The sequence below is a fragment of the Odocoileus virginianus genome, chromosome 5 (assembly GCF_023699985.2).
Source record: "Odocoileus virginianus isolate 20LAN1187 ecotype Illinois chromosome 5, Ovbor_1.2, whole genome shotgun sequence".
Taxonomy (NCBI): domain Eukaryota; kingdom Metazoa; phylum Chordata; class Mammalia; order Artiodactyla; family Cervidae; genus Odocoileus; species Odocoileus virginianus.
This window is the reverse complement of record NC_069678.1, coordinates 80,600,237-80,627,289: the sequence shown is the minus strand read 5'-3', so window position 1 is coordinate 80,627,289 and position 27,053 is coordinate 80,600,237. Positions and strand designations below refer to the sequence as shown.

Genomic DNA, 27,053 nt, shown 5'->3' with positions numbered 1-27,053 from the left:
TTTGAAGAGCCATTTATATTAGATGCTTGAATAGCTCAGACCACTTTTGTTTACTGAGACATATCCAATGGTCCCTTAAAAGATAATTTATAACCAAAGCTTAAAATGGCCATGTTTTGCAAGTCCCCTAAGGTATAATCTAAAACCAGAGTAGACTGATTCATTACATCATAGCAAAATACTGCACAATTCTCACTCAACTGTTCTTACAGCAGCATGCAGATTTAATGGGGGAAAAATATGCTTCTTTATCTCTTTATGCCATGCCATTACACATGATAAATGAAGCACTGGGATTTGTAAAAGGTCAAACATAATAGTTTTGAATCTGTGGACAATTTAAATTTAATGCTTAGATGGTCAGTTTAGATGGATGAAGAACTATCCTATAAAAGGTTACATTAGAAGGACCACCTAATCATAAGCAGTTTCTATAGGTGTGTATTCCCATACATATACCCATAATAAATGCAAGTTGCTCTTCCTGCTAGAGGAAAACTAGAAGGTACTTATTCATTCAAAAAAACTTTTTGCACATCTATTACATGTCCAGACTGTATGAGGCACAGTGGACACAGTGATAAATAAGCCAGATACAGTACATGCTCTCACAGAACTTCCAGTTTAGGAGCAGGTGGAACATATCCCAATTTTTATAAAGAGGATAAAGAATTTTTCATTAAGATAGAACATAAAAATAAACAACTAGATCTATCAACTGGCAATAGGTCCTTTAGGGAAAAAAAAGCAGAGCAAAGGAAAGAGATTTTTCTGGGGGTGGAAAAATGGCTACTTCATATATGTTGCACAAGGAAAACCACTCTGTTTAGGCGACATTTAGCAGAGTCCTAAATGATGTGAGCAATCTGGCACAGCAGATATCTGGGGGAGAAGTTTTCCAGACAGGGAATAGCAAGTGCAAAGCCTCTGAGGTAGAAGCAAGCTTGGCGTGTTCCAGGAACAGCAATGAGGTCAGCAGTGGTGGAGCTAAAAAAAGCAAAAAGGAGAGTAGTAGGAGACAAAGTAAAAGGAACCTGTATCCTATAATAGCCTGTAGATCACTGTAACGGCTTTTGCTTTTGGCTGACTAAGATGGGGAACACAAGAAAGTCTGAGCAGAATGGTATCATTTATTTTGTGTTTTACAAGGCTCATTCTAGCTGCTAAGTTGATAAGACCATTCAAAGTGGGCAGGGGTAGAAGTGGAAAGGTCAGCTGGGAGACTTGTAAAATAATCCAGGTAAGACAAGACGGTGTCTTGGACAAGGGTAGTAGCTGTGGAGATACTGAGAAATGGTAGATTGAAAATATGCTGAAGAGAGAGTTGACAGAAGGTGCTGTGGCCTAGATATAGGCATGAAAGGAGACAAAAGTAAAGATGATCTCACGGTTTTTATCTTAAGCAGTCAGAATGGAATTGTCATTTATCAGAAAGAAGAAGGATATATATATAAAAGGAACATGTTTAAAGAGGAAAAAAGCATTTTAACTTTAGATTTGTTAACGTTTGACATGCCCAGTGAACATCCAAGAGCAGAGGATCCTGCAGCCTATGTAAAGAATCTAAAGTTAAGGAGCAAGTTCTGGGCCAGATGTATAAAATCAGGAGTTGTCAGCCTATAGATGTTATTTGAAGATGAACGCAGTTGAATAAGAGAAAAGGTCCGAGGCCTAAGTCCTGGGGTACACCAATGTTTAGTGGTCAGGGAGATGAGGAAGGAAACCAAGATAGAGCAATTATGAAGTATAAGGAGAATTACTGAGCAATTACTGAAGTAAACAGTATCCTAAAAACCTGTTTTTTGAAAAAGCATTTTGTCAAAGAGGATGTGATCAACTGGGTAAATGATCTTGGGGTTTGGCAAAGTAGAGATCTCTAAGGGGTCTTGACAAAGGGTTTCAGTAGAATGGTAAGGATGGAAGACCGACTGAAATGGATTAAAGAGAATGAAAGAAGAGGAAGAAGAAATGCCTACAGACAACTGTCTTGATATAAATGGAAGCAGAGAAATAGGGAAACAGTTGAAAGAGTCAAAGGAATTTTATTTATTATTCTTAAGTGAGAGATTGTAAAGCATATTTATACACTTATGGGAATGGCTCAGTAGAGACCAAAACTTGATCCAAAAGAAAGAACAAGATAATTCCTAGGGTGATTCCTGGAGTAGGTTAGAGGGATGGGATGGGGTCTCATCCACAACGGGATCCTGGACAAGGACATGAACAGTCATCACTGGAACAGGAGAAAGGCAGAGTATTCACACTCATGTTGACAGCTGCAGCAACAGGAGCATGAAGGAATTAGGTCTCTTCTAACTGTTTCTATATCCTCAGAGAAACAGGAAGCAACTTCTTTAGTTAAAAGGGAGGAATGTGGGTTGTTGATCTGAAGAGAAAAAAAGAACATGTGAAATTATCATCTAGGAAAAGTAAGAGAGCAAATGGATTGTGAAAATGTAAATGCAGCGTGGCAGTACTAAATGCCCACTTAAGACTGGCAGTCACAAGCCAACTCATTGGAAAAGACCCTGATGCTGGGAAAGACTGAAGACGAAAGGAGAAGGAGGCAGCAGAGGATGAGATGGTTAGATAGCATCACCAACTCAATGGATGTGAATTTTCGCAAACTCTGGGAGATAGTGGAGGACAGACGATATGGTATGCTGCAGTTCATAGGGTGGTAAAGAGCTGGATCCCTGGAGTAGAAAATGGCAACCCACTCCAGTATTCTTGCCTGGAAAATTCCATGGACAGAGGAGCCTGGTGGACTGCAGTCCATAGGGTCACAAACCATTGAACATGACTGAGCACACACACCCTCATAAAGAGTTGGACAGACTTAGTGACTGCACAACAGCCTGCATGATGTATTTTTCTCCACATTCAGCTGCCCGAGTATAGGCAAAAAACAGATGGAGAGTTGAATTTAACAAGTGTTGGAATATATCAATATTTAGACGACTACTATAAGGGAGAGAGGCACAAGTCTGGAGAACAAGGTTATTTTAATATTAGACTGTTAACTCTAAAGAGAGAAGGAAGTAAAGACATGAAGGAACTGAGGAACAGTGGGTTTTTAATTATGTCTCTCCCATGCTGTAACCTTCTTAACAGAAGAACATTGCTACTCCTCCTTATATCCTAGCACCTGGTCCAATGCCGGCATGTATCAGATTCCTAAAGATTTGTTAACTATCCAGATTTTCTACTATAAATACCATTTGCTGACTTTTTTAAATGGTAACTGAATCGAAAAAGCTCTACTTCCTCTCACCTATTGTCTGCAGTCTGATCTCACGCTCTTTTCTCTTCTTTGAGGGTCACCAGTGACTTTTTACCAAATTCGGACTTTGCTCTCCCCATCTATCCCAGGCTCAGATTCTTTGCAGTGACTCAAATTTCCACACTCCGTTTCTTTCCTCTACTCCCATTCCTTCTTAATATTTCATACTTCTATGACTTCTGTGACATTATTCTTTTCTTTCAACCTCTTAATTGCTCTTTCTCTGCCTCCATCCTGCTGCTACACAGTTTATTCCCTAAAAAAATTTGCCTTCAGTCCTCCACCCTTTTTTCCCTATATAAACCCTTTCCTTAAAATTCCAATTATTCTATGTAGATATGTACCTGAATCTTTTTCTGGCCCTATATCCTCCCCTAAGCATTAAACCTAAATTTCTAGCTGTACTCTAGATATATTTTTACCTGGAAGTTCTGAAGCAGCTAAAAATCAACTGCTCCTGACTCTCCTATTTCTATAAATGGCACATTCATTCTAAGCCCAGCAGGCTCAAACCACAGTCACTTTTAACTCCTCCTTAACCTCATACCTTTTCTATTATCAAATCCCTTTAGCTCTCAGCTCAACATTGCCTCTTACTTTGATTCTCAACTCCTTTCCTAGAGCCACAATCCGAGGTAATAGTGTATTCAATCTTTTGATCATGTCATTGCCCTGCTTAAAACCCTTTATTATATATATATTTTTTGCACTTAGAAATAAAGTTCAAATTCCTTACCATGGCTCATTAGGCTCTTCGCATCTGGCTCTTTCCCACTTTCAACTTCATCTCCTACTACTATGATTCACACTGAAAGCCAGGAACATCGGTGTCTGCATTCATTGGATTCACCAGATCTTTCCAAAATCAGTGTCTTTGCATTTTCTGTTCCCTCTCCTTGGAACACTTTTCTGGCCAGCTCTTTCTAATACTTCAGTCTTCAAAGGTCATATCCTCAGAGAGGCTCTCCTCAAAACTTTGTGAAATTTCCTCTCCTCATATTCTGTTATCATATAACCTTATGTATTCCCTACATAGCCCTTCATATACTGTGAAATTACTTCATTTATTTTTTTTTAAATCGAACTATAGCCAATTTACAATATTGTGTTAGTTTCAGTTGTACAACAAAGTGGTTTGGTCTCATTTCTTTTCTTTTTTGGCTGTGCCACATGGCTTGCAGGATCTTATTTCTCAACCCCACAGTGAAAGCGTAGAGTCCTAACCACTGGACCACCAGGGAACTGTTTCATTTTTTTTTTTTTAGTGTGTTTCTTTTGTCTCCCTCTCCCTGACTATTACCAACCCCCAAATATAAACACTATAGACAAGAAACCATTTTTGACTTGTCCAGTATTTTCTTTTCCTGGAACACTGTGGGCACTTAATAATATTAAATGATTAAAGAGTAAACCCAATTCTAGAACATCATTCCCTCTCAATTCATAACAGCCATCTAACTCCTTACTAGTCTCTATCCTCTTTTATTCTTTCTATTCAAACACAGTCTAACTGTAAAACATCTCCATTGAAAAATGAAATGGTTCCCCCTGCCTCCATACAATATTAAACACAAATTCCTAAGTTTAGAATTCAAGGCCCTCTTCAACATGACCCTTTCCAACTTTCTAACCCCTACACTTTTTCTCTTCAAATGTTACTCTCTAGCCAAATGGAATTGCATCTCACAGAACAGAGCTCTACAGTTTCTCACCTCCATATCTTTGTTTCTCTTGCTACCAAATCCTGCAACCTCCTCTCCAACTTTCTGCATATCCAAACCTGTTAGGAGGTAACTATGAAATATCAAGCAAGAAAATGGTGGCTTAGATTTGGATGGTAGACAAGTGTAAAGAGATTATGGATATAGATTTGGAGGTAGAGTTGGCAGGGCTTGTTTAATGACAGATTGGATGTGAGGAAAAAAAAGATTCTGTGACTCAAGTAGCACAAAATAGTGGTAGTAATGGAGATGGCGGTTCTATTTCTGAAAAAAAAAAAAAAAAAAAAAAAGGGAACACTAGAAGAGAAACAGTTTGGGTAGGGGGAGCTGCATTAGAAATCAAGAATTCTGCTTTGACTATATTAAAATTAGTATGTGCTCTAGTTATCTGAGTGGCAACTGGATATAGGCATCTGGAATTCAGAAGGTCAGAGCTAGAGATAAGGTTTATGAATTATCACTATGAAGATGTACATTAAAGCCATGGGACAGGACAAGCTCACCTTGGGAGAATGAATATAGCGAAGAGAATGAGGCCCAGTTCTGAGCCCTGGAATAATCTCAAATGAGTTAGGAAGAACATTAGGAGAGTGTGATGTCAGAACAGCCAAGACAACAAACCATTTCTAAGAAGACATGTCTTCTTAGAAAGACTAATGCTGCTAAGAGGTCAGAAAGGTAAGAGAGAAGTGGCCATTGGTCTAGCAGTCCGTGAACAGCAGTAGAGACAGCAGCCGGACTGAAATGGGAAAAAATGTTGAATGAATCACTGCAGAACATGGATTATTCCTCAGCACAGCTGAAGTCCTAGCTTCATTAACTTCTTAATGTCTTTACCAGAAGCTGATATATAGTAATCCCAAATTTCTAGGATAATTTTTCCTAAAGATGCTAGGCTGGAAAGGTGACAAAGAGACAAATAAGTCTGAGTTTGAACCTGTCCTCTGACAATTACGAGCTAAGTGTCTTTAGGACAAGTTTCTTAACCAAGTTAAGCTTCAGCTGCTTCATCTATAAAATGAAAATATTAATGTTATTAATGATACCTACCTCATAAGATTGTTTTGATATAGATACTGCATGTAAAATGCTTAGTACAAGGAAGTTTAGTTATTGTTGCCATTATTCTTTAGACAGTCCCTTTTTAAAAAACAAAACAGAACGCAAGACCTTATTGTCCTTGTTGTTTAGTCGCTAAGTGGTTTCCAACTCTTTCTTTTTTTTGGTTTCCAACTCTTTCATGACCCCATGGACTGTAGCCTACCAACCTCCTCTGTCCATGGGATTTCCCAGGCAAGAATACTGGAGTGGGTTGCTATTTCCTTCTGCAGGGGATCTTCCCAGTCTAGGGATCAAATCCACATCTCCTGCACTGGCAGGCAGATTCTTTAATTGTCCTTAGGCTATGTTAACTGTTAAAACTAAATGTAGAAATATCTAATACAGTTTCCCTAATCTATTTAATTATATGTCCCATCTTTGTAAATATAGAGACTGATACATCCACCTTATGAGATTCTAATATGCCCACACAGATGGCATGAAAATTGTCTTATCCTCTACCTATCCTCATCAACATAAATTATGTTGAGTTTTACTCTCTGAAGTCTAGATTGAGGAAATCAATAGAGTTATTGGAGGGGTGGATTCCCAGCATATCATTAATAACTTTAGGCTGTGCCCATGACTTCTACTTCACACATAAGGTCAACCATATACATCTGACTTCATCATATTTAGGGATTTTAAGGCTCTTTGTTTTACTGCTACATAAAAATAAAAATTGTTGCCTTTTTAGCATTAATTTAAATATTTAAATGTGTAGGAAAAGGATAGTTAGCCAAACAACTACAATTATGTATCTAAATTAAATAAAAACATGAAAAAAATTGTATATAAAGATTTAAATAAAATGCAGGAATCTTTGTATACCCAGAAATAAATCATGCTAGTAGAACACTAGACAAAATGCTGAAAAATACTCACCGCAAGGTCAAAGTGTAATCTCCCTGCATTTTGGTTGAGGCATCTCTGACCAAGAAGGTACCATCTGGCATGTCCCGTAATTTGTCATTTACCTCCTCCCTGAAGAAAAGAATTATAGGAAAAAAAATTTTTTTAAATCTAAGTGTTGGTTGTTTTCTTCACACATTATCACTAAGACGAATTGGGAGGTGGGGTCTAAGATAATAGAATCATGGGGGCTGTCAGAGGTCATTTAGTTCCTCCCCCAGATATGCTTTTGTTTTGATTTTCGGTGTTATGCAATCCCAGGATAAGTATTTGATTTTTAAACTCTTCCAGGTTTCAATTGTCTGTAGGGAATACCTGTTTCCATTAAGCCTTTAGGGCTTCCTTAGGCAGGTATGAACTTGTAGAGTGTCAGAGAAAAACAGCAGCTGTTTAGAAAGAAGATTAAGTTTAAGCAACAGTGGCAGCTGGGTCAGATCAGAGTGGGGATAATGTACTCAGTTCACAACCTTTCAATGATATTCTCCAATTTGAATTTATACTGACAACAAATTCCTTCTGCAGAGATGGTTTAGGACTTTAAGGAACAACACTAGAAGACTCAAAGAAAATGGCAGGACATAAAAGAACCTTGAGTTATAGAACCACATGGTCTTAAAATATAAATTAAGTAGTATGTAAATATAATAGATCCTTTTTTTGTACATTGCTAAAATTTAAATTTTATGTTTAATATCAAAGATATTAAGTCTTCTTCAAAAAATTAAATACAGAATTACTGTATGACCCAGAAATTCCACTTCTGAGTATATGCCCAAAGAACTGAAAGCAGAATCTTGAACATTTATATACCACTGTTCATAGCAGCATTATTCACAATAGCCAAAAGCTGGAAATAACCCAAGTATTCATCAAAGCCAAATGTCCATAAGAATGAATAAATTAAAATGTGGTATGTATATATAATGGAATATTATTCAGCCTTAAAAATGAAATTCTGACACACGCTACAACATGTATTAACCTTGAAGACACTGTGCTAATTGAAACAAGTCAAACACAAAGAACAAATGTTATATGATTCCACTTATATGAGGTACCTAGAAAAGTCAAATTCACAGAAAGAGAAGGCAGGTGCTGGGGAAAACAGAAGGAAAAGTGAGTTAGTGTTTAATGGGTACAGAGCTTCACTTTGGGAAGATGACACTTTCAGAGATGGAGGGTGGTAATGGATGAACAATAATGTGAATGTACTTTATGCCACTGAGCTGTACATCTTTAGATGGTTAAAATGATATGGAAAAAAAATAAATGAGTGCTGCTTTGATAATGGGAAAGGACAGACAAGAGGACACGCGTATTGAGGAAGACAGAAGCAACCTGAAATCTGATTTGGCAAAAGTGGGTATAACTTTTAAAAAACAAGAAAATATAATGTTTGAATTTAAAAATATATATTTATCTATAAAATATAGATTTATCTTTTTTTTCCTCTACATTCAGAGTTTTCCAAAACCACATTTTACCCAAAAAGCAAATCTGTCCTAGAGTCCTGTTTCTCAAAAGGAGGTGAAGAAACATAAAAATCAACTGGGGAGGTTATAAATGCAGATTCCTAAACCCTACTCCATTGATTTTTATGTGTGCAAACACTGAGGAACCATTACCTTAGAAACAGAAACATAAGGAAAATTAAACATAGATAAATATTTTATCCCAAAACACACACATCTATACTAAATGTATAAGTTTCACTTATTCAAAACCCTATCCTCAACACAGTATTAGAAGTAATAACCATACCTACAATTTAAAGATCATCTTGTCTTTTTTTTGTGTGGGAAGAAAACCATTTAGAAAATTTTAAAGGTTCTCCTACACAGTTTTTTAAATGGTAATATTTAAATGACAACTTGTGGGGCATTAAAAATAATTCTTTTAAACTACTAATCTCAAGAATTATTTTTTAAACTCCATTCAACTATAATACTTAGTCTAATTACCTTGAAATATCCCCCCAGTACCATTCTGCATCCTGAAGAGAAACAGAACTGTCCTTTATTCCATTTGTAATGGCTGAAGTCATCGGCTTAGGTGGCTTTGGTGGAAGAGCTAGAAGAGAAATTTATATTATTATTCTGTAATGTAAATTATTATTTGCTTTCTAATTTCCTGAAATACAGTTCATTAACCAACGTACATTAAGATCCTGGATAATTATAAATCAAAATAAGGATTATTTTTATGTTACATGTTAAACATTAGCCAATGAAAGAATCCTTCTAGAACTCTTACCAATAAGTGCCTGAAAAAATGAAATATTCAAGCTATATGCATTTTTTCCCTTCTTATAAAATACTAACTTTTTGTTGGATGCCTTTCTTCTAGACCAGGGTGGGTAATAGAGAACATTTGTGCCACCCTTCTTTCAAGGTGGCATTGTGAATGAGTGGCACTCCTTTCTTCTGTGCCATCGATTGAACCCATGCTCCCTACAGTGGAAACATGGAATCTTAACAACTGGGCTGCCAGGGGAGTCCCCTCAAAATATGTATCATTAATGCTTCCAGGTACCCATTATCAGTGCATCAGAGTGAGATGAAGCCTGTCACCCTTGCCTTAGGTAGAGGACTGAATGAACTGCATGAGCAGACATCACTGAAATGGCTCTGAAAGCAGTGAGCTGGTTCAGCTCAGTTTACTGGTCCCAAAAAATATGTATTAAAAATCTACCACACGCAAGAATGTGTTAAATAGTGGGGATACAGACGTAAGAAGGCCATGCACCTGGCCTTGAAGAGCTCACAGCGTTGTGAAGATGTTCACTGTAACAGATGTAATTAAGACTCTCCATCTGGAGGATGCCCACCTTTGTCAGGCACAATGGGGCTTCCTGGCCCTCTTGTTTCTTCAGTCCTGGCCAATCTGTCCCCTATTTCATGATTTACCAATAACCATCATGAGCCATCTCATCTCTAAATTTGAACATTACATCCCATGGCTTTTGTATTTCAGTTTGCTCCTTCTCACTACTTTCCACAGTGTTCTCTGTGCTTCATTTTTCAGTGTTTTATTTAAGAACCCTGGCTAGGCACCACAGCCTGTGTAGCTGAGGGCTCAGCAGCTTGGTCAACAGGAAAAGGAGTGGCAAGGCCAGGGAAGCAGATATTTAGCAAGCTATTCAAGTGTGTCTTTATGCCTATGTCCTTAACATAAAAATAAATAAATCAACAGTGTGTGAACCGTGAACTTCCAGATGTTCAAGTTGGATCTAGAAAAGACAGAGGAACCAGAGATCAAATTCCCAACATCTGCTGGATCATCAAAAAAGACAAATAGTTCCAGAAAAACATCTACTCCTGCTTTATTGACTATGCCAAAGCCTTTGGCTGTGTGGATCACAATAACCTGTGGAAAATTCTTAAAGAGATGGGAATACCAGACCACCTGACCTGCATCTTGATAAACCTGTATGCAGGTCAGGAAGGAACAGTTAGAACTGGACACGGAACAACACACTGGTTCCAAATAGGAAAAGGAGTACGCCAAGGCTGTATATCGTCACCCTGCTTATTTAACTTATATGCAGAGTACATCATGAGAAACGCTGGGCTGGAAGAAGCACAAGCTGGAATCAAGATTGCTGGGAGAAATATCAATAACCTCAGATATACAGATGATACCACCCTTATGGCAGAAAGCGAAGAAGAACTAAAGAGCCTCTTGATGAAAGTGAAAGAGGAGAGTGAAAAAGTTGGCTTAAACTCAACATTCAGAAAACTAAGATCACAGCATCTGGTCCCATCACTTCATGGCAAATAGATGGGAAAACAGTAGAAACAGTGACAGACTTTACTTTTGGGGGCTCCAAAATCACTGCAGATGGTGACTGAGGCCATGAAATTAAAAGATGCTTACTCCTTGGAAGAAAAGTTATGACCAACCTAGACAGCATATTAAAAAGCAGAGACATTACTTTGTCAACAAAGGTCCCTCTAGTCAAAGCTATGGTTTTTCCAGTAGTTACATATGGATGTGAGAGTTGGACTATAAAGAAAGCTGAGCACTGAAGAACTGATGCTTTTGAACTGTGGTGTTGAAGAAGACTCTTGAGAGTCCCTTGGACTTCAAGGAGATCCAACCAGTCCGTCCTAAAGGAAATCAGTCCTGAGTGTTCACTGGCAGGACTGATGCTGAAGCAGAAACTTCAATCCTGTGGCCACCTGATGCGAAGAACTGACTCATTTGAAAAGATCCTGATGCTGGGAAAGATTGAAGGCAGGAGGAGAAGGGGACGACAGAGGATGAGATGGTTGGACGGCATCACCGATTCAGTGGACATGAATTTGAGTAAATTCTGGGAGTTGGTGATGGACAGGGAGGCCTGACATGCTGCAGTCCATGGGGTCACAAAGAGTCGGACACAACTGAGTGACTGAACTGAACTGGACATGAGACACTAGTCCTGACTGAAAGTCAGTTGATTTTGCCTTTGTGATAATTATCAAGGGTATGTTTCATTCACATAAGAGTACTTATTTTTCAATTTCTGGTGTTACCACAATGTAAAACACACACCAATTGACACAGGCTGACTTCTGCACTTGATACACTATTTTATCCTTTCCCTACAGGATACAGAGTAAGTGTAAACAATGGTCAATTTTGATTTGCAAATGATGCTGAAATAACTTTGGTAGGGCTGGATGGTATTTTGTCGAATGGATGTCACAGTTTTTTACTAGTAAAGAAAAGGAAAAGGTATTTTGAACTATGGTGCCATTTTCTCTAAATAAAAAAAAAATAGCAGCTCTCTAGGTATCTTCACAATGTTTTCATATTTAGTGGTCATATTAGGAAAAATGATAATCTACTGATTATGAGTAGTTATGTTTTGTTATGACTGATACTTTCTTTGGGAAAAACATTGTATTGAGTCTTTGATTTCAGGTGTGGCTGAAGATGTAAACATATCACATGATTCATTTAAATACAGTGATGCCTCTGAAGCACTCAAACAGCATTTGTTCTGTGTTTACAACTAGAACTACAGAAGAAAATCTCTTCAAGTAAAATAGTTCTAAATTAGAAAAAAATAAAATACTAACTTTGAATTCTAACAGATGTACAAAAACTTCTCTCTCAAAAGACAACATGAAGCCCCTTCACAAACAATTCAGTCCAAAAGCCATTAAGAAGGGGACTGGTCATGATAGCCAAGAGCTGGTGTCAGAGCCCAAAGCAGGTGAGGGAGGACCATGTCCTGTACGAGGGCAGCAGCACAGCAAGGATACCAGAGGTCCGGCGGGGCGAGGAGGTAATCCTCACAAGGGCAGAGTGGCATAGTGTCAATGCTGAGTGACGGGCAATGGTTGGGGCCTGGAGGCACAGAGTGTTGGAGACCAAGCCAATTAAGGACACAGACCTAGGAGGCAGGCATCCCAACACAGTGGGCCAAAGCCAGATTAGGATGAAAGAGTTTCTAATTGGGTAGGGGAAGAGAGGTAGCAGGGGGAATGCAGCAATAGCTATGCAAGACTGGGTAAATACAGAGAAATGGGCCAAATATTAGTAAGCAAAACTACTAAAGATAATAGTCTAAAAAGGAAGTTACAAATATAGAAAGGCAGAAAAAAAGAATGAACCCTCTGGTTTGGACTGCAATTTCAGCTATTGATGTGAACTCATGGAATTCAATAGACAGACAGATGCATGCAAACGTCTATACTTACAGAAAATTCAACTATTTCCTAGCTCTGTCCCCTAAGAGGTCCTGGGACCGGCAAAGTTTTAATATGCACACCTAACACCCAGCTCTTGGGTTCTAATGCCATTCGCTACTAAAAGGAACCAGGGCTCTGTGGAGAAATGGCTGGGGTGGGGTAAACCAAGTACCAAATGAACCTGGAACATCATGTTGTGACCAAAAGTAACCAAATATTCAAAGAATGAGGGGCCATGACAAAATAACAAAGTAGCCAGCTTGAAGGGGCTACTACTACCCAATCTGGAATGATTGGAGCATCAATACAAATATCAGTAGTAAGGGAATATAAACCAGTAAACAAAACAGGAATCCATGTGTCCACACAGATGTAAACAAATAAATGAAAAAACATAAAGATTAACACAGAAGCTTTATATAATTTTGAAGGCCTTCCCACAAATGCTTATTAAATAGGAAAGTAAAAAGATTAATATATATCCAACTTGGGCTGGTGATCTGTTTCACCCTTGATAGTATACTTGTTTCAATGCTATTCTCTCAGCACATCCCACCCTCGCCTTCTCCCACAGAGTCCCAAAGCCCAGGTTGGATACATGAATCAAGTGCTCAGGGCTGGTGCACTGGGAAGACCCAGAGGGATCGGATGGGGAGGGAGGTGGGAGGGGGGATCGGGATGGGGAACACATGTAAATCCATGGCTGATTCATGTCAATGTATGGCAAAAACCACTACAATATTGTAAAGTAATTAGCCTTCAACTAATAAAAATAAATGAAAAAAAAAGACTAATGTAATAGTGGAGAAACTTGGGAAACAAACCTTATTCAAGCAATCAAGGTAACTACCAACAGTAATGGTGAGATCACGGGCTACCAACAGGATGCACCACGGACACAACAAATACACATAAACTGAATCTAGTCCTAAGGAAACATCAGACGAACCAACCACACTTGAAAGACATTCTACAAAATAACTGGCTTGGAATCTTCAAAAACATCAAGGTCGTGAAACTCATGAAAGACTGAGGGACTGTTCCCGATTGGAAAAAACCAGAGAATCATGCCAATTAAATACAATGTGTGAGTCTGGACTGAATCTTTTTGTTATAAAGGACATTACTGGGACAATGGAAAAACCTGAATGGAATCTGAGGATGAGACGGTAATAACGCAGCATTGTTCATTTTCTGATTTTGATAGCTGTATTGTGGTTATGTTGGAGAAAGTTCTTATTTGTGGGAAATATAAACATGGACATCATAGACTATCATGTCAGCAACCTACTCTGAATGGTTCTAGAAAGCAAGTTATTTCTTCTGTACATTCAACTTTTCTGTAAGTTTTAGATTGCTCAAAAACGTTTTTTAATGAACAAAAAAGTTAAAGATAATATTGTGGGGAAAGGGGAACAACATGAATATAAGAATGCAGTTGGTCCCCTTTCTCATACCATATTCAAAAATTAACTCAAAATGAATCAAAGACCTAAATGTTAAGAGCCAAAACTACAAAACTTTTAGAAGAAAATAAGCTTAAGTATTCATGACCTTGGATTAGACAACAGTTTCTTAGATATAACACCAAAAGCACAAACAAGAAAAAATAAAGAAAACTGAATTTCATCAAAATTTAAATTCTGTGCTTCAAAGGTCACCATCAAGAAAGTGAAAAGACAACCCACAGAATGGGAGAAAATCTTCACAAATGATGTATCTGATAAAAATTGTATCTAGAACACATAAAGAACCCTTGCAACTTAATAACAAAAAATGACTAAAATTAAACATGGGCAAAGCATCTGAACAGACATCTCTCCAAAGAAGATATACAAATGGCCCACAAGCACATGAAAAGATATTCAACAGTATTAGCCATCAGGGAAATGAAAATGAAACCAATGAAATACCACCTCATATCTACTTGGATGATTATAATCAAAGAAACAGATAACAACAAATGTTGGTGAGGATGTAGAGAAATTGGAACTCTCAATACACTGCTGATGGAAATGTAAAATGATTCAACTGGCTGGAAAACAGTCTAGCAGGTCCTGAAAAGGTTAAATGAAGAGTCACCACACAACCCAGCAATTTCAATCCTAGCTATATATTTTAAAAGAAAGACAACATAAAACCATGCAAAAAACTGTATATAGATGTTCACAGCTGTATTATTTACAGTAGTCAAAAACTGGAAACAACCCAAATATCCATCAAAGGTAAATGAATATATAAAATGTAGTGTGTGTGTATGTGTGTATACATATACATACAAGTAAATATTATTAGGCAGTAAGAAGGAATAAAAACATGTTGTAACATGGATGAACCATGAAAACGTTAGACTAAATGGAACAAAAAGCAATCATGAAAGCCATATATTGTATAATTCCATTGTCCAGAACATGAAGATATACAGCGACAAAGTACATGGTTGTGTAGTGTTGGACTAAAGTGGGAAGGGGAATGACAGCTAATGTATGCACGTTTCTTTGAGGGATAATGAAAATGTTCCAATTGCTTGCAGTGATAGCTGCACAACTCTGTGAATATACTAAACACTACTGAATTATATACTTTTTAAGAGGATGAACTGAATGGTATGTGAATCACATTTCAAAAAAGTTATTATTTAAAAAAACAAACATCAGACTTCTAAAATGACTAGGTGGGGAGAGCTTGCTATAATCCATTCTTTTTTTCTAAGTAGCTACTTATTTATACCTATCTTCTTTGAAAGGGGTGTGGCATATAAAAGTAGCTACAGTTGGAAATATAATTTTACAGAATTTAAAATTCTTCTACTTATAAGGATTAATAGTTTAAACCTGCGCTATACAAAAGCACTGTGCTATTACTATGAAAGGTACAAAGACAAGACATTCAAAAGAAATCTAGAGGCAATGACACTTAGAAACCCATGACCATAATTCTCAGCAGAACAAGGCGAATACTATAATAAAAGGAAAAGTAAGGTGCAATGGAAACCCAGTAAAAGCAACTGAAACCAGCAAAAAGAACAACTGAGTCTCTCCTGGGAAAAGTTCAAACACTGGGCTTGTCAAATCAAGTCCTCACTGAACTGAATGCCATGACCATCAGGGCCCAACAAGAACCAGTTTGGCCCAATAAGAACCAAATCACCGAAAGGAATCACAAAGACTTGCTGCTGTCTGTATTCCTTCTCTGGGGGAGCTCTATACAGAATGAGTTGACCAGATGCACAGGGAAGCTCCTATTTATAGATAATGAAAAATTCTGTGATAGTTCCACTACCAACAAACAGATAATGACCACGTCACATCTATTACAGATGGCTGCCACAGCCTCCTTGAATCTTTTTCTCATCTGCAGAAATATAAGTAGAATGAAAAGATTACAAAGCTATTTCTACATAAAGTTGCTAAAAGAACACAATAAGAAGGAATGAAATGCTGGATATTTTTATAATCTATCATCATTCCATACATATATAACAAGCATTTATTGAATACCTCCTATGTTCTAAGAGCTGGGAATATGGCAATGAACTAGATAGACACAGTCTTTATACTTATGGACTCTGTAATCCAAAAGGATAAACTTCATCACTACACCACCTTCTCACTGCTGATCATTCCATTATGTCCTCTGGAGCATCCTCCTGGATTATTCTCCCCATATTCTAATTAAATAAACTATTCTGTAACTTGAATGTCTTCCCAGAAAGTGTTTTTTTCCCAATTCTTAGCCATCTCTGAAGTTTTGTACTCCCTAAAGACACTTCTAACCTCGCAGCTCATTCTCGTGGCAAGTTGCTCATTTTCCCACATCTTGTATACTCAAGGCCTCTGTTCTTTAGCACTCAGTTTTCCCAGAAAGCCCTCTCTTCCTTCATCCATACAACTGACTTTTTCTTCACCTTCTTTTAATCTATACTCTCATCTACTCCCATAGCTTCTATAAATAATACCTACATGCTGATCCCAAAACACTATTTCTAACTATAGCATCTTTTCTAAATTTCGGATTATCCGACAGAAGACACCTAACATGTGTCAAGCACTGTAGCAGCCACAGTGAATCAGAACAGTACTTTTCACACTTTAATGTGCTTATAAATCACCCAGGGATGCTGTAAAATATAGAACACTGATTGCTAGGTATGGGTTGGAGCCTGGAATTCTGCATTTCTAGCAAGTTTCCAGGTAATGCCAATGCTGCTAGTCCAAGCTTTTCAGTAATAAGGAGCTTACAGATTCTCTTCGAAAGGTTTTTATGGAGCTAAAAAAAAAATTAGGCAAGTATAGAACAGTAGATAAAACACAGTAGATTAAATACATGTGATTCTTCAGCCCCTCTCCCTCCTCCTACACAAAGGCTACCTGATTCATCAGTTCACAGAAGCAGTTATAGAGGCTCTGGACTCAGGGAACACCATGTGCAACTGGGTCAAGAGATAAGTCCTTTACTGAAAACAGCAAAGTTAAAGAAAAGTCTACTAAGTAGGTAGATTTCCCAAATCCCTTCCCCACCTCAGTTCTCTAAAATATTAGCCACAAAGCTTCTACCCCAAGGTATGAGTCAGGGAGATTTTTCTCTGGAGAAACTGACAAGACCTCAGCTGTGAAGCCCATGCTAGAGCCTCATGCTCCAGAACAAGAGAAGCCACCACAATAAGAGAATAGCCACAACTATTCTCACCACAACTAGAGAAGAGCCCCCATGCAGCAAGATCCAGTGCAGCCAAACATAAATATAGATAAAATAAAAATTTAAAAATAAATAAGTAAAATAAGATGCTCTTAAAAAAAAAAGATATTCATCATCTTAACACCTTTCAGTGAAGGCCTCCAGTTACTATGTCCTTCCTACTTACATGGAGCTTCAATACAGCTATTCAGTATCTTATTCTTAAATAAGAACAAACCCTTTAGGGACTTCCCTGGCAGACCAGTGGTTAAGACTCTACACTTCCACTGCACAAGTTCAATCCCTGGTAGTGGAACTAAGATCCCACATGCCACATGGCACAACCCCCCAAAAAAAGAGAGAGCGAGAGAGAGAGCAAACTCTTTAAAAATCTAACATGCTATACAAGGACAAATCTTTATATATATATATATATATATATATATATATAAAATAAGTAAATTTTATTTTATTTTATTTTATTTTTTAATTAGTTGGAGGCTAATTATTTTACAATATTGTAGTGGGTTTTGTCATACATTGACATGAATCAGCCATGGAGGACAAATCTTGAAGACACATCTTCATGAAGATATGAAGAACCTTGAAGAAATAAGCCAGTCACAAAAGCACAAACATTGTACGATTCCTCTTATATGTGGTGCCTTGAGTAGTCATATTCATAGAGAACAGAAAGTAGAATACTGCTTGCCTAGGCTGATAGGGCAGAGAAGGCAATGGCACCCCACTCCAGTACTCTTTCCTGGAAAATCCCATGGACGGAGGAGCCTGGTAGGCTGCGGTCCATGGGGTCGCTAAGAGTCGGACAAGACTGAGCGACTTCTCTTTCACTTTTCACTTTCATACACTGGAGAAGGAAATGGCAACCCACTCCAGTGCTCTTGCCTGGAGAATCCCAGGGACGGGGGAGCCTGGTGGGCTGCCGTCTATGGGATCACACAGAGTCAGACACGACTGAAATGACTTGGCAGCAGCAGCAGCAGGCTGACAGGGAGGGGGAATGGGGAGTCAGTGTTCAATGGGTACAAAATTTCATTCAGGTAAGACGAAAAAGTGCTGGAGATGGATGACAGTGATGGCTGCACAACAATGTCAATGTACTTAATGCCACAGAACTGCACACTTAAAAACTGTTAAAATAATAAATTTTACATTATGCATATTTACCTCAGGGTTTTTTTTTTCCAAATAAAAAACCATGAGACATTTAAGGAAACTCACCAACATTAAAGAAGACCATAAATAAATAAATAAACAAAAGGAACTTAAGTGTAAACCAAAAATTCAAGAAGAAAATTTCTACAGACCAAAAAAGTATATCAGAAATATAAAAGTAAATACTGCATCTATGAAATACAAGCAAGATCTATAACAAAGTAACATTAAAGAACAAGAGCCCTGATATACTAAAATTATAAGTTTTTTTAAAAAACTTTAATTGACAAGCTAGCAAATAAAGTTTAGAAAATGTCCCAAGAAGCAGAGTAGAAAGAGAAAGTAATGAAAAACAGGAGAAAAAGCAAGAGAATTAGAGAATAAACTAAAGACCCAAAACGGAATTAAAAGAAGTTTCAAAAAACAGAAACATTTAAAATAAGTAAGAAAAAAATATTCTTAGAAATGAAGGACATACATTTCCAAAGGGAAAGTGCCAAGAATGCCAAAAAATGAATGAAAAAGATCCACCTCAAGGTACAACTCAGTGAATTTCACTTAAGCTATAAAGAGAAGATCTTAAAAAAAAAAGAGAGAGAGAAGATCTTAAAATCTATCATAGCAGGGTGGGGTGGGGGTAGGGGGAAAGCAGATCACAAGGAACTAAGGCCTGGAATGTCTTTGGATTCCTCAACAGCAATATTGCAAATTAACAATACTGGAGGGAAAACCTTCAAATTCTAAAGGAAAATGGTTTTTCAACCAAGAATTATATATCCTGCCAAATAATCAATTACACATGAGGGTAGAATTGTCATTTTCAGACATACAAAGTCTCAGGAAACTTCTCTTAGCACCTTTCTTAAGAAGCTCCTTTACAATGTCCTCTACCAAAATGAAGAAATAAACCTAGAAGAAAATGGTGTAGGATTCAGGAAAATGGACACCAACACATGAGAGAAGCAAAAGTAATCACTAGGATAACAAGAGTATCAGGATGATAGCTGAAAACAATAACTGGGATTCTAGCAAGATAACAATGGGGGACTAAGGAGGCGTGTTGAAGGAAAAAATTAAAATAACAGATTATCCCATGTTTAACCCCACTGTGATGAGTTTTATAATTCTGTCATGGAATATGAGAGTAACACTGTCATAAGCACATAAAAAGAATCCAGCAAAGGTTTAAAAACGAAGGCAATAATTAATTCCAAAAAACATATAATAAAATATAATCATAACATACAAATGACTTGAACACTACTCAGTGTTCAAGTTCTTAGTCATAATAGTGTAGACACTAAAAGATAATTTAAGAAACAATTATAACTGTGATATAACTATACTGGAAAATGGGTAAAGGGAAAATGTGTGTATGGCATTTGTTGTTGTTCAGTCGCTCAGTCATGTCAGACTCTTTGCAACCCCATGGACTGCAGCATACCAGGTTTCCCTGTCCCTCAGCGTCTCCCAGAGTTTGCTCAAGTTCATGTCCATTACATTGGTGATGCCATACAACCATCTCATCCTCTGTCACTCTCTTTCTCCTCCTGCCTTCAATCTTTCCCAGCATCAGTGTCTTTTCCAATGAGTCAGCTGTTCGCATCAGGCGGCCAAAGTGTTGGAGCTTCAGCTTCAGCTACTATGTTTTGTCAACTATGCATTCAAAATAATTTACATCTACTTTATTTATACAGTAGAAATACTTTGTGCTACTGCACATCTCTTTCAAACTCTGCATTCAGCATATCACACTGGTAGCTTGAAATAAGCCCCAGGAGTATCTATTCTTCTAGAATCAACAAATACTATAAATCAGAGCTTGATTTACTGTTGTACTGATTGTCTACCAGGGGTCAGTACATTATGGCCCTTTGTATATTTTTGTACAGTGCAAAGAATGGATTTTTATATATTTTTAATAGTTGGGAACACACACACAAAACAACCAGGCAACAGAGACCCTAAGTGGCCTACAATGCCTAAGAGTTTCTCCAATGGCTCAGTGGGTAAAGAATCCACCTGCAAGGCAGGAGACACAGTAGCCACAGGTTCAATCCCTGGGTCAGAAAAACCCCTTGGAGTAACCCACTCCAGTATTCTTGCCTGCAGAATCCCATGAACAGAAGAGCCTGGCAGGTTACAGTCCGAAGGGTCTCAAAGAATTTAACATGACTGAGCAACTAGCATACACAATGCCTAAAGTATTTACTACCTGGCTCTTTGAAAAAGTATGCCCATCCCTGATCTAGACTTAAGAAAGTGATCAAAAAATGTTATTTCAGTGTAATAATCTTAACTCCATGGGTTGCATCTTCAGTGTAACAAGAAATCAGATATTCAAAAACAAATGTACCTTCCTTACCATACCTGCTCCTCCTACCTACTCTATGCATTTGTCAAAACTCAGAACTGTACACCAAAAAAAGTAAATTTTACTATACGTAAACTTTAAAAATTTTTCTTTAAATCATAGAACTTTTTAAATGAAGATGCCTTGGTCCAACTCCCTAGAGATTCTGAATCTGTTGATCCAGAATGAGACCTGGGCATCTGTGTTTTTTAAACACAACCGGCAATTCTGATTAAAGAACCAAAAAAAAAAAAAAAAAAAACCAAAAACAAACTAGGAAGAGAACCCCAGTCCTAATCTCATAAATGCACTGACTTCTTTCTCTACAGTTTTCTTACTTAGTCCAGTTCTCCCCCGTTCTTCCACTTCTATGAGATTTCCAATTCCTTGAACTCATTACTTTTGATACAATGCTGGTATTCACTCCCTCTTGATCTCAACTAATACTCTCATCTCTTTTATTCCTCCTATTCTCCTAAATGCACCTGCCTGGCAAGACCCCTATCACAGCTCAATCCATTTTGGTGCTTTTTCTGCTCTCTCCTTAGGCTGCAAGACAGGGAAAATGGTGACACATTTTCAATTTGGTTTTTCTAGTAATGATCTCCAATCACACACAGAACCCCTCAATGCAATCCAAAAGACTTTCCCTAGATTTGCCTCTTTCTCACTCTTCACTATGGGTATTTTAAACCTCCACCTTCCTCAAACATCATATTCCACCTCTCTTCACTCATCTTTTGGTAGACCTATATAACAGAAACAATAAACACATACTATAAATATATGTTATATATTAACATATATGTTGTATATTGTATATTACAATATAATCTGTTGTATATTAAAAATACACTATATAACAGAAAAAATAAACATTGTGAAATGAGCTACTTCAGTTTCCTTCCATTTACCTATAAATATATATGCATCTATACCCATTCTTTATCTAAATTAGTCCTTCTACCTAATACTCCAGATCTCATCTCCTTTCACCACCAGAGGGACAACAGTTCTCCAACACCCTACTCCTACTCTCTAGTCTCTCAGACTTTACTGGCTCCTTTCCTACAAGCTCATAAATACACCCAAATCTCTCAGCTACAGGCCTCCTGACACAAGTGGTTCTTCTGAGGTTATAAACTCTTTTGAAAAGCTGATGAAACCTTTAAGACTTCTGTCCAGAAGAAAATAACACACATACACAGTGTAAATATAATATTGATGGAAGGGGATCCATAAATCCCAGATTAAGGATTCATATCCTACAACTTCTCTTTCTACCCAACTTTTATCAAAGAGCTGCATAGTACCTGTGTCTCCATTTATATTTCCTCTTGAATGCATCGCAATCCTGCCTCCCAACCTCCCAACTCCACTGAAACATTTTTGCCCAAGGCAGTGACCCAATTGCTAAATGTGATAGACAGTTTTCTTTCCTTATCTGCAGCATCTGATACTGCTAATAATTCCCTCCTCTTTGAAATACCCTCTTTACTCAGCATCAGAGACCCTATAGACCTTTGCACGCTTTTTCTATCTCTCTGGTCATTCTTTCTAAACCTGTTACTCACTCCTTTGCCAAGGCTAGCTGCCTCATCCATCCCACCACTCTAGACCAAGACATCACAAACTGGCGATCCACAAGGCTGACTTTAGTGGTCAGAACTGTATTGTTTTGACCTTACAATTAGTATTTCCCTCCCAACTCTACTCCCAGAGTGTTTTGATTTCCCAACACTTAAAAGTTAGGGAATTCTGCATCAAAATCTGAGCCACAGTCAGTTCCTGGTCTTGTTTTTGCTGAATGTATAGAGCTACTCCATCCCTGGCTGAAAGAATATAATCAATCTGACTTCAGTATTGAATATCTGGTGATGCAAAGAAATAGAGGAAAATAATAGAATGGGAAAGACTAGAGATCTCTTCAAGAAAATCAGAAATACCAAGTGAACATTTCATGCAAAGACGGGCTCAAGAAAGGACAGAAATGGTATGGACCTAACAGAAGAAGATATTAAGAAGAGGGGGCTAGAATACACAGAAGAACTATACAAAAACGATCTTCACGACCCAGATAACCACAATGCTGTGATCACTGGACTAGAGCCAGACTGGAATGTGAAGTCAAATGGGCCTTAAGAAGCATCACTACAAACAAAGCTAGTGGATGTGATGAAATGCCAGTTGAGCTATTTCAAATCCTGAAAGATGATGCTGTGAAAGCACTGCACTCAATATGTCAGCAAATTTGGAAAACTCAGCAGTGGCCACAGGACTGGAAAAGGTCAGTTTTCATTCCAATACCAAAGAAAGGCAATGCCAAAGAATGTTCACACTACCACACAACTGCACTCATCTCACATGCTAGCAAGGTAATGTTCAAAATTATCCAAGGCAGGCTTCAATGGTACATGAACCATGAACTTCCAGATGTTCAAGCTGGATTTAGAAAAGGCAGAGGAACCAGAGATTAAATTGCCGGCATTCACTGGTTCATAGCAAAAACAAGAGAATTCCAGAAAAACATCTACTTCTGCTTTATTGACTGTGCCAAAGCCTTTGACTGTGTGGATCACAACAAACTGTGGAAAATTCTTCAAGAGATGGGAATACCAGACCACCTGACCTGCCTCCTGAGAAATCTGTATGCAGGTCAAGAAGCAACAGTTAGAACCAGACATGGAACAATGAATCGGGAAAGGAGTACGTCAAGGCTGTATATTGTCACCCTGCTTATTTAACTTATATGCAGAGTACATCATGAGAAACGCTGGGCTGGAGAAAGCACAGGCTGGAATCAAGATTGCTGGGAGAAATATCAATAACCTCAGATACGCAGATGACACCACCCTTATAACAGAAAGCGAAGAAGAACTAAAGAGCCTCTTGATGAAAGTGAAAGAGGAGAGTGAAAAAGTTGGCTTAAAACTCAGCATTTAGAAAACTAAGATCACGGCATCTGGTCCCATCACTTCATGGGAAATAGAGGGAGAAACAGCGGAAACAGTGACAGACTATTTTTGGGGGCTCCAAAATCACTGCAGATGGTGACTTCAGGCATGAAATTAGAAGACACTTGCTCCTTGGAAGAAAAGTTATGACCAACTGAGACAGCATATTAAAAAGAAGAGACATTACTTTGCCAACAAAGGTCCATCTTGTCAAAGCTATAGTTTTTCCAGTAGTCATGGATGGATGTGAGAGTTGGATTATAAAGAAAGCTGAGTACTGAAGAATTGATGCTTTTGAACTGTGGTGTTGGAGAAGACTCTTGAGGGTTCCTTGGATGGCAAGGCGATCAAACCAGTCAATCCTAGAGGAAATCAGTCCTGAATATTCATTGAAAGGACTGATGCTGAAGCTGAAGCTCCAATTCACTGGACACCCAACACCAAAGAACTGACTCATCAGTAAAGATTCTGATGCTGGGAAAGATTGAAAACAGGAGAAGGGGATGACAGAGGATGAGATGGTTGGATGGCAACACTGATTCAATGGACATGAGTTCAAGCAAGCTCTGGGAGTTGGTGATTGACAGGGAAGCCTGGCGTGCTGCAGTCCATGGTTCGCAAAGAGTCGGACACGATTGAGCGACTGAACTGAACAGAAATGACATAAAAATCTTAATCTCAGGCTTCTCTTAAAAAACTTAAGATCTGAAAATCTTAAACCCATATTGCCACAAAGCAAAAATTACTCCCTAGGGTCTCCCAAGATACCTAAGGCCAAGTATCAGCTATCATTTTGATTTTGCTAGTGTAACACATGTTTAAAATATATAGTCTGCATCACTCATAGCTACCTGTAAACAGTCCAGGGACTGAACCCAGGACTCCCACACTGCAGGTGAATTCTTTACCATCTGAGCCACCAGGGAAGCCCTCCTGGTATACTAATTCACCCTAAGTCTATCAAAGCAAACAAACACTACAAATCTTGCTGTACAGAGCTTAATGAAAAATATTGGGACCAAAATGCCTCTCCAGTGGGAACATATGCCAATATTCACTGAGTGTTTACTTACTATATGACAAGCATTGTTCTAAGTGCTTTACATATATTAGTTAATCTGACCCTCACAATAATCTTATAAAGGAGATACTATTATTATACCCCACCTCGTTACAAATACAAAACTAAAGCACAAAAAGATTAGATAGCCCATGCCCAACTAATAAGGGTTGGAAGTGAACTGAAAGTCACTTAAGTCGTATCCGACTCTTTGCAACCCCATGGACTATACAGTCCGTGGAATTCTCCAGGCCAGAATACTGGAGTGGGTAGCCTTTTCCTTCTCCAGGAGATCAAACTCAGGTCTCCAACCCAGGGATCAAACCCAGGTCTCCTGCATTGCAGGCAGATTCTGTACCAGCTGAGCCACTAGCGAAGCCCTAATAAGGGTTGGAACGACATTTTAACCACTTCAAAGACTACCTCTTTCTTATACAGGAAGGAATGATCCTTTCTTAAGAAAATAATCTGCAACATGCTTTGGGAGATGCTTTTGAATGAAAGTGGTCATCCCTTCATAAGTCACATACTAAATAAATAAAATAGAGAAATGTTCAAATGCAAATGCCAAAATGAAATTTTGATACTATAAGCATGCCATGAGCAATTCTTACTGGACAGAGAATAAAAACTTAACATGAAATGGCATATACACATATTGAACATAAACTTTTAGATTAACATAAGGACTTTTAAAAGAATTCTATATTATCCGACAAATTTCTTTCTGTGTAACAGAAAATGCTGCTTCATCTTACTAAATTGTGGCAATTGGTAACAAAGAACATTCAAACCAAGTGAACTGAGCATTCTAAGAAAATTAATTTATGGTTAATGTATAACAAAGAACTGCTAGAATATAGAACAAAGCTACTGGCCTATGAATCAAAGGACTTGGGTTCTAATCCAGGATTTGCCACAATCGTGACCAAAAAGGGCTTTAGAGCCAATGGCAGTTTGTTTGTTTTTGGCTGTTGGGCAATCACCTGCCCTCCCTTGGTAACAGTACTGCACTTTCACCTGGTAGAATGACTCCTTCCCTGTACATGTCTTGGTAAATCAAGGTTTCCTGTTATCCCCAGGGCTAAGGGGTTCAGGGATGCACACATAATCTGAATAAAGCAAACTGAATCTCTTCTCACAGGATTTTGAAACCTGAGTAAAATGACATAAAAGCTGGATGGGACTGGAGGTTTTAGCCAGAAATTAGGCAAGAAAAAGAAATAAAAGGCATCCAAGTTGGAAATTAAAAAGCAAGAGAATACCATGGTGGTCCAGTGGTTAAGATTTGGTGTATTCACTGAGATGGCCTGGGTTCAATCCCTGATCAGGGAACTAAGATCCTGCAAGTCAGGCAGCACAGAAGAAAAAAAAGGCAAAACTACTTCTATTTGCAGATGACATATTCTAAATATAGAAAATCTCAATCAAAAATAAAACAAAAAACTACTAGAGCTAATAAACAATCTGAAAAATAGGCAAAGGACATGAATAGATATTTCTCCAAAGAAGATATACAGAAGACCAATAAGCACATGAAAAGATTATTATTCATTATTAGGGAACTGAAAATCAAAACCACAATGAATTATTACTTAATCCATTAGGATGGCTATTTTCAAAATAACAAAACAGCAAGTGATGGCAAAAATCTGAAGAAATTGGAACCCTGGTACACTGCTGGTGGGAATGTAAAAATGGTACAGATGCTGTGGTTCCTTAAAAAGTTAAACATATAAAATTACCAGATTATCCAGCAATTTCACTTCTAGGTATATACTCAAAATAATTCAAAGCAAGGGCTCAAACAGATACTTGTACACCAATGTTCATAATAGCATTATTCACAATAGCCAAAGACAGAAACAACCTGACTCCATCAACAGAACAGACCAACAACATGCGGTATAAAAATAAAAGGAATATTATTCAGCCTTTAAAAAGAATGCAATTCTGATGCAAGCAACAACATGAACAAATCCTGAATACATAATGCTAAGTGAAATAAACCAGACAAAAAAAGATAAACACTATTAACTCAGCTTAAATGATGTACCTAGCAGAGGCAAATTAATAAAGACAAAAAGTAGAATAGAAGTTACCAGGAGCTGCGGGATAGGGAGAATGGAGGGATT

General features: G+C 37.9%; 1 protein-coding gene across 3 annotated transcripts in view; it reads right to left on the bottom strand.

The window, feature by feature from the left end:
* Positions 1–27,053, bottom strand: part of PIK3R3 (phosphoinositide-3-kinase regulatory subunit 3) — a 100,202-nt gene that overhangs the window by 31,146 nt on the left and 42,003 nt on the right. For all 3 annotated transcript variants that reach the window (XM_020877159.2, XM_070468220.1, XM_020877161.2), the window contains 2 exons: positions 8,979–9,087; positions 6,991–7,089 (listed from right to left, as the gene is read on the bottom strand). In XM_020877159.2, the coding sequence (XP_020732818.1) occupies positions 6,991–7,089; positions 8,979–9,087 (208 nt within the window). The remainder of the gene's footprint in view (positions 1–6,990; positions 7,090–8,978; positions 9,088–27,053) is intronic.